General features: G+C 29.9%; 1 protein-coding gene across 2 annotated transcripts in view; it reads right to left on the reverse strand.

Moving 5' to 3' along the window:
- Positions 1-8,680, reverse strand: part of LOC117167391 — a 27,099-nt gene extending 18,419 nt beyond the window's left edge. The window contains exons 1-3 of one of the 2 annotated variants that reach the window (XM_033352283.1): positions 8,503-8,680; positions 8,163-8,412; positions 5,555-5,864 (exon numbers count right to left, since the gene is read on the reverse strand). In XM_033352283.1, coding sequence (XP_033208174.1) covers positions 5,555-5,864; positions 8,163-8,329 — 477 coding nt within the window. In that variant the 5' untranslated portion in view covers positions 8,330-8,412; positions 8,503-8,680. Of the gene's footprint in view, positions 1-5,554; positions 5,865-8,162; positions 8,429-8,502 lie in introns of both variants that reach the window. The other variant, XM_033352282.1, reaches the window with a different exon arrangement.
- Between the last annotated feature and the right edge of the window lie 300 nt (positions 8,681-8,980).

Here is an 8,980-nt window from a genome sequence, read left to right on the forward strand (position 1 = left end):
CAGGCGTCATTTGAAGGATCAAGCTCGACGAAAATGGTTCACATTAGTGAATACTAATGCCATCTCTTAGAATTTTCAGTTACTTATCAGACTGCCTAGTATCTTATTAAATGAATTTCATCAAATGAAAGATGTCTATGAAAATCTTGATTATATCATTTTTAACAAATAACAACGAAGCGAGAATAAATTGCACACTATTTTCTGTTGTAACTGTATTAAATTATTCAAAGTGTCAAGTGCACTGGATGGAGTTTATCGATTTAGTTGGATTGAATTTTTTTAATCTAGTATCGAAAGAAAAGTGCATTACCCTGATTCGCTGATAAGCAGGAATATCCGATTGACTAGTAATTGGATGAACCATGATCAAAACGAAAGCATGAGAGAACTTTCTTGTTTGAAACATTCAGTAAACAAGAACTCTTTTAAAGAACTAAATAAATTATTATTTAAATCCCTAAGTTCCAGACATTCCTGTTAATTTTTTGCCGAATAAACTGCTTGTTTCTAATCAATAGATCAAATTTAACCAAACTAGTTTGTTTTTAATATTCGAAAAAATATAATAATAAATTACTTAACTTAAAAAATATTTGTTAAATAACATGATCTGTAACTTACGCAGAAATAGAATTTAATATTCTGATTCAAAAGTAGTTGCAATTTTTTAGTAAAATAAGAGGTATGAAATATTAAATCTAATATTAAATTAAGTATCAAATTCAAGCATTTGAAAAAAACTGACGTCTGTACATGTTCTGTTAAGACTTCTTCGAACAAGCAATCATTTTCAAAATTTATTTTGTTTGTTCATGAAATTCTATACATTTAAAAACAAATTTTAAGGAATATTTTAAAAGTATTTTCAAAAACGTAAGTCATAAAACTTAATCTATTTAATCTTACATTCATCCAGAAAACGGTGTTGCATAAACAAATGCACAAGCAATAATGCTCTTCTTCATCAATTCAATAGTTATATTATATGTGAAAATTTAGGTTACACAATATCGCTTCAAAAATAAACTCGTAAACCACTTTGAGAAAACTTCACACCTGAAATTATGGCGGGATTCGAACCTACGTCTTTTAAATACGCAGGCACTTGAAGTTCCTTCTTTTCTATTTTGTTGTCTTCTTTTCTTCATTAATTATGTATTATTAAACATACTTGTTTGTTAAATTAGAAATGTTATTCAAACTGATTTCAGATTTGAATCTTTAACCAAATTGAAATTTTCTTTCTGAAAAAACTAAATTTTTTGCTATTTTCGTTTCAGATATTAAATCGTAAAATAGCACATACATGTCCGACAACAAATTTCATATTTCACTTTATCCAAAGAAGTTTTTTTCTAATTGAAGGTTTCAACTAAATCCCTTAGTAGATTGCATAATTCAGATAAATTACGATATTTGTGGTGACAAAGTCTAAATATAAGTTCCTATACATTTTTTTCAAAAAAGACGAATAGAAAATATTTAAATCGATATCTCACATGGCCTTCGAGGTATCGAATTTTTATGCTTTAATTATCAATTTTGTTATTTTAATTCACGTAAATTTTTAATATGGATTCCGACAGTATTTGTTAAGAGAAAGAAGAATCTAAAACTTTTTTATCGATTTGGATGACATCCACCCTCCAGCCACGCCCTTACCCCTTTCCAGAAGACCCTCCTACTTTTTATATCCCTTCTCGGGGTTACATTGACTTCGGCGAAACTAACACTATCCACGCCATTCTTCTTTTCCAGGGTGATTCACGTTTTCTTATATTTCTTTTCAAAAGTAGATTTACTTCGACGACAACCAACCTCCAGCAAAACCCTTTCCAGAAGACCACCCATTTTTGTATGCCTTATCGGGGGGGGGGGGTGACTTGGGTGAAACCACCCTCCTACATCCTTCCCCCTGTCAAGGGGGCTTTTCGGTTTCTTGCATCCCGTTTCGGAGGTATATTGACTTCGGCGAAACCCACTCTTTAGCCACACCATTCCCCCCTCTCAGAAGTGCTTTCCGTTTTTATATCCATTTTCAGAATTACATTGGCTTAGAGCTTAGACGATACTCACTCCCCATTCAAATTCTTCCCCCTTTAGAGGGAAACACCCGGTTCTTACATCTCATTTTGGGAGTAGATTGCTTTGAACGAGACCCACCCTCCAGCTACACCCTTTCCAGAGGACGACTCATTTTGTATATCCCTCCTCGGCGGGTAATTGACATTAGCGACTTCCACCCTCACTTGCACCCTTGCCCCTATCCAGGGGAAAATCCGTTTTTTATATTCCTTCGGGGGAGTAAATTGACTTGAACGACGCCCACCCGCCACCTATACCCTTTCCAGGGGCCACCCGTTTTTTATATCCATTTTCGGGGGGTCACTGACTTCGGCGACACCCTCTTGCCCACCTACGTTCGTCCCTACTGTCCAAAGGGCTTTTCCGTTTTTTATATCCCTTTTTGGTGGTAGATTGACTTCAGCGACGCCTAAACTCCAGCCGCACCCTACCTACTTACCAGGGATTTTAAGCGTGTTTTAATCCCCTTTACGTAATGTTTAGTAAACCTCGAGATACATTAAAAATTGGTTAAAACTGTTTGATTAGTTTTTTTCGGAAAAAATCCCCTATCAATATCAACATTGAGAAAATTTTCAAATTAAAAAAGGAAATAATCTATATCTCGAATACTATTTGATATATCAACTATAAAGTTTCAAATTCGTATTTCTCGAAGAAAACCTACAGGAATCAGCATTTAAAGTTTGTCGCCACAGATATCGCAATCTTGCCTATAATTTATCATATTGAACGCAGAAGTTTGGCAAAAGCAATATTTTATCAAATTTATCGAATATGCCTGAAAAAAACTTTGCTGGATAAAGTAATTTGATTATCCCCACTTTTTGCTGATTTTATGAGTAATATATTTCAATCGATTTTTTTAATTAGTTGAAAATATGTATCGAAATTCACACAAAAAATCCCTTAAAATATAAATAAAATACTAGGATAACTTTCATTTGTAAAATTCTTCGCTGAAGAAGAAGACATTTTTTTTAATCACGCAAAAATACTGTTTGTCCCTTATCAAGAATATTGTTACACATTAAATGATTAGTCATTTTTTCATTTAATGGAAGGCAATATTTAATTAGGGCTCAAATTTGTCTACATATCTTAATAAATTTGAAATTTTATCGTTCACCAATTGAATGCCATAAAAATCTAATCAATAGATTGAATGGAGTAATTTTTTAACATACTAAAGGATTAATAATTAACATCGGGTGCTTTTTCTAAAAGAACAGCAATATACGAAATCGCCTTTCCTATTCAGCCTGGGGAATGTTACATAGAGGTAAGATGGATCTCAGATTCTGTTATCCTAATGGCTCTCAGGAAGTTCTCCCTTTACGACAATCGCTGGCACAAGTGCTCTTTCCGGAAAGTCAAAATCAGAAGAAAAAGAGAAAGAATAGAAGAGAAAGAAGCAACATCAAAAATACTTTTGTTTCTGATTCTCTTTTATCTTTACTTAAAGCTAACAAGCTAGGTACTTCGATTGCAAAGGAGTTAAGAGGAATTGCATATTCTACATTTATATTCTGTTGGCTACTATTTTTATTGTTATTTTTTCTGGATATTCTGAACAAATATTTAAGTAATTCAACATTTTTGGAAGATTCTAAACATTATAATAATTTTTGTTTTGAATACCAATTTTTCGTATAAAACGCTAACTGCCAACTAGAAAAATAACGTAATGCAACATTATAAAAATATTCTAAATCTTGTTCAAATGATAATTATTTGTGTTTTAAAATAGAAAAGATTGGAAATTGTTTTAAAAAATTATGGATCTTCAAAATCCAATGATTTTTTTCTTGTAAAAATCCAGTAAAAAGATGCTAACAAAACAAAAAACGTAAATTCTTTAAAAATGTAAAATCTTGGAAATCTTGTCGCTCTTTAATAAATATCCTTATTTCTCATAAGGTTTTTAACAAAAAAGATTACGAGATTTTCTAAATATATCGTTACACAACTTTATTTATATTCGAATTTTATAAAAAATCTTTTACAGTTTCTTTAGGATTTCTATGCCTTTTTTAAACATCATAAGAATTTATTGAGAAAATAAAGGCCTATTGAGAGTAAAAATGACGCAAAAATTCCTGTCGAAAATGTAAAATACCAAATTATTTTACGAATATTAAAAGATTTTTAAATCATCGTATCAGGCGATATACTCAAAAAACTACTTATCGCTTATTTTCATAAATAAACAAATGCCGTTTCACTTTTTAATCTTAAGATCCACAGAGGAAAAAGTTAATTTTTCTTTTGAGCCCAAAAAAGTGGTCCAAATTCGAAAAAAAAATTTAATAATTTTTTAAATTTCTTTTTAAGGCCAAATATTTATTTGTTCAGAAAATGATTATAATCAATTAGAAGCGCGTAAAAAATCCTATAAAATCATTAAAAGAAATAATTTGGCTTTATTGGTTTACTGTTGCGAGTTTGCAACAGTTCATTCGAAGCGGGAAACACACACATAGCGAATAAGCACGATGGTGAGCTCGTGTCGACCAACAGTGGGGCTCCAATATCCTAAGCCAACTGAAGCCGATTGGAATGATCGGATCATTTCTCGCGATCAAATAAGCCTGTCTTTGACTTAGACTACAGTGCCATCTGACACATGAATATATATCACGAGGAAGTATTTTAAAGTTATTGGAACAATGTTAATGAAAAAGAGCAGTGAATATCAATTAATTTCACTCGAAAATGTTATGCTAAGGTTTAAAATTATTTATATACTATAAGATTCCTTGTTAATATTTGATTGAAATTCAAATTTCTACTGAATTGGTGGCGCTATCGTAGCTACCCAATACGATTGACAAGTAAGAAGAAGAAGTATTGATCCAATCGACTTCAAGCTTCAGAGTTCCAATGTAGTGTTTTGTAATCTTAAACTGCCAATGATTGACGTGCGAATGGTGAAAACTGCATTTTTCGCGGAAAGTTAATCTAATATTTATAAAAGTCAGGGAGTTTCTGTTCAATAAATTCTTCTATATCTGATTAAGAACCTGCGTCATCATTATGCGCTATACAAAAAGTTTTGTGCTTCCCACTTGATGTGTTTTTTTACAAGGTGTTTGACTTATGGATACATAGTTGCAAGAAAATGAAGTTCTTTTGGATGCTGCGGTCTTCGAATGGCTTATTCAAGTGAGCGACAAAGTATCTGGACCGATTATTCAAGAGAAAGCTCTCCTTCGAAACTAGATGATCAACGGGCCGCAAATGTGTTACGTACGTAAGCAGGGAAAACATTTATTTTAACGTGCAACAGCCAACTTTCTTCCACATTTCTGTTAAATATTTAGTTTACCCTTGTCTCCTTTTTAGAAAAACAATTTTCAAAATATTTTTCACCACGCAGTAAAATATGGTTTCTTAGTTGAAGCAATTTTAGAAATTATACCTCTCACTCATCTTCAACCCTTTTTTGTAAAAAATGTTCTATTACCTGTTCATTTTGTTGAAAATGTTCCTTTCTGTAAGTATCTTTACCGCAAATTTCCATATTTTCATCCACTAAACCCAAATTAATTATTTCTGTGAGGATTTCATGCAATTCTTCGCAATATTCGTTTTTCTTTGATTGGTGCTGTCCGGCACTTGGTGTTCTTTTAGAACCATGAATATCCCCTGACAGTCGACAGCGCATTCCAGTAGGAAGTGAAAAAGGACTTTTTGACCTTTTTATTGGAGAATTTTGTGGATCGACCAAATAATTCTGATATTGTTCTAACATAGCTTCCAAATTATCAGTGTGTCTACGTTTACAAAATCAATTACTTTAGAAAATTTTCAGGCTATATAAAAAGGACTGTTAAAAAATTACGACACACTGCGAGGAGGGCAGATTTTTTCAAGATTTGTGACCCAGGGGGAGGGGTAGGCACAGAATGTGATAAAACGCATAAAAAACATACATGTACATCCTAATTTTTTTAAATGTTTGAAAAAATGGAAATCATTGGTTTTATTTTAAAAGTAAAGTATTTCAATACAGACTTTCACACTCTTTCCTCTATTTCTCTCTTTTCCTCTTTTTAAAGGATTTCTACTTTTTCCCCTGTTTTCAAGACACTTCTTGTTTTTCTCGTTATTTTGCTCAAATACGTACTAAATTAATAGAACCCAATAAGAAAATCAGACTATTTTTAATTGAAAGGTAAGTCTTTTTAATTGAAAAGTCTACTATTATGTTTTCAGTTAAGAATTCTTTTTGGTGAAAATTCTACTAATTGTTTAAAGGTTTACCCTTTTTAAAATTTTTTTTTGCAATCGAAAATTCATCTATTAAATTTTTCATTAATAATTCATTTTTTTTGTTAAAAGTTTCACTACTTTGTTCAAAATACATTTTATTGTTTTCATATTTAACTATTCTGTTGGTAATTTAATTTTCTGTAATTAAAATTAATCTTTCAAACCGTAAATTTTCCTAATACATTTTTATTGGAAATTTATTAATTTTAGTTCAAACTTCAAATATTCAATTTTTCTTCGGTAATTTATCTATCTTGGTTAAAAATGTAACGAATTTGTTCAAAGCTGAACTAATTTATTAAAAATTCATTTTTTTTTTTTGGTTGAAAATTCAATCTCTTTGTTGACAATTGGTATTTGTGGTTATAAACTAATATTTTTAATTAATATTTAACCATTCCATTATGGGTTGAAACAACAAGGGTTGAAAATTGATCGTTTTTAGTTGAAGCTTCATCCATTATTTTTTCATTCAAAATTCATCTCTTTCGGTTGAAAAGTCAACTAATTTATTCAAAGCATAACTAAGTAGTTAAAATTTCATTTTATTGGTTAATAATTTAACAATTTTTTAAAAATGTGTTTTTTTAGTTATAAATAAGTTTTTTACGAATATTCAACTATTTGATCATACATTGAAATTTAATCACTTTTAGTTGAAGCTTCAACTATTAAATTATTTTATTAAGTATTCATTTTTTCAGTTAAAAATTAAACTATTTAGTTCAAAATTGAAAATTGATTGTTTTTATGTAAAAATTAAATTATTTAGTTAAAAATGAAATTTCTTGTTGAAAATTCACATTTACAGGTTAAAAATTCAATTATTTTGAAGACAATTTATCTTCTTGGCTTAAAAATCAAACTATATTATGAAAATTTCGTCTTTTTATGTAGAAAATTTTATAATTTTGACAGTTAAAAATGGTTAAAAATGCAATTAGTTCGTTCAAAATTCCTGATTCTTAGTTGAAATATCAACTATTCCTTTGTTCGAAGAGAGTTCATCTCTTATGGTGAAATTCAACTATTATGTTTTCTTTTTTGAGAATCAATCTTTTTCATCTAACATTCAACTACTTTTTCGGACTATTTTGTTAAGAAGACATATTTTTAGATAGAAATTCATCTTTCTAGGTTGAAAATTGAACTATTTTGTCAAAAATTCGTCTCTTTTGGTTTATTTCAAGTTAAAAATTAATCTTTTTTGGTAAAAACCTTTTTGAATATTCACTTAGTTGGTTATAAATGCAACTGTTCTAAACTTACATTTTTCCTTAAGTTAAAAATTGAACTATTTGATTGAAAAATCATATTTTATGATTGGAAATTCATCACTGCGGGTTTAAAAGTCAAATGCTTTATAAAATATTCGATTTTTCAGCTTAGAAGTTCGACTGTTTCATTAAAAATAAATTTTTTTATTTGAAAATTTTCTATGTTTATGAAAAATGATCCGTTTTCCTTTGTTTCAAGATCAGTTCCGGCTACGAAGTCTGTTGATTCATTATGTTTTATTTTAGGGATTTAAAAAAATAATTAATAGACAAAAATGTTTTCTTAGAGAGGGGAGGGTGTTTCTATTTGTCTGGCCCCCTGAGAGTTCAAGCTTTGTGTGATGATGTGAAAAGAAAAAGAGGAGGGGTGGAAAAAGATTTCCAAATACCGCATGACGTAGTTTTTTAACGGTCTCTAAGAAGCTTAAAGTGTCTTTTATAATTTAGTAATAAATCAAAGTGAAGAAAAAGCTATTCGTTAAATATTAGTACACTTTAAAAAACTCTATTTAAATTAATTACTTTACTCTGGAGCCTCTTTCTATTAAATATTTCGTAGTCTCAGAATGACAATGGCAAGGTGGACACTGCTGAACTTGACTTTTGTGCTTTTTCCTTTTTTCATGAATAGGAGCTTCTGTTTCAAATTTTGGCAACTCACACCTAATACAAGATTGGCATTTTGTCATATTATGACGACTGTGATAATACTCTGATGATTTTTCAGGCCGCCGAACCTTTCTGGTAAATATTTCTTCAGTAGCTGGAAACTCTGATTTAATAATGCCCTGAAATTATCACCTTTTATGTTCATCAATTCTTATTAAATAATTTTAAAAAATGATTAAAACATTTTACTGACCATGTCTCCGTAATGTAGAGGCATTTTCATAGGTAAAATAAATTTCCTTTCTCAAATTTGTACACGTGAATGAACAATTTATAATATTACATCAAGTTAAGGTAAATTAAATAGTTATTTATTACAAACATTAACATAAAAAAATAATAACCACAAAATGACACAAAATAATGACTTAGGGCAAGTTGACATAACAAATCGCGATAGTTTTGTTTTCAAATTTAAAAAATTCGGTTAACTTCATGCAATTATTAAAAATCTCATGGCGCCATTTTTGATTTATCTCGAAACTATCTCCAAACTACTGGAAACAATTTGAAACTATTGTCATGCGAAAATCCATGTTCGTGATTGGATGAGGCTTTAATTTTTTTAGTCATTAAAAAAAAGAGTCTGCAAACTTCCGGTTTATGAAAAATTAAAGATTAATTAAATAATATATTAAAGAATAATAATAATAATCGAAATGTTTCCCGGC

Source organism: Belonocnema kinseyi, chromosome 2 (assembly GCF_010883055.1).
Source record: "Belonocnema kinseyi isolate 2016_QV_RU_SX_M_011 chromosome 2, B_treatae_v1, whole genome shotgun sequence".
In the NCBI taxonomy this organism is placed as follows: domain Eukaryota; kingdom Metazoa; phylum Arthropoda; class Insecta; order Hymenoptera; family Cynipidae; genus Belonocnema; species Belonocnema kinseyi.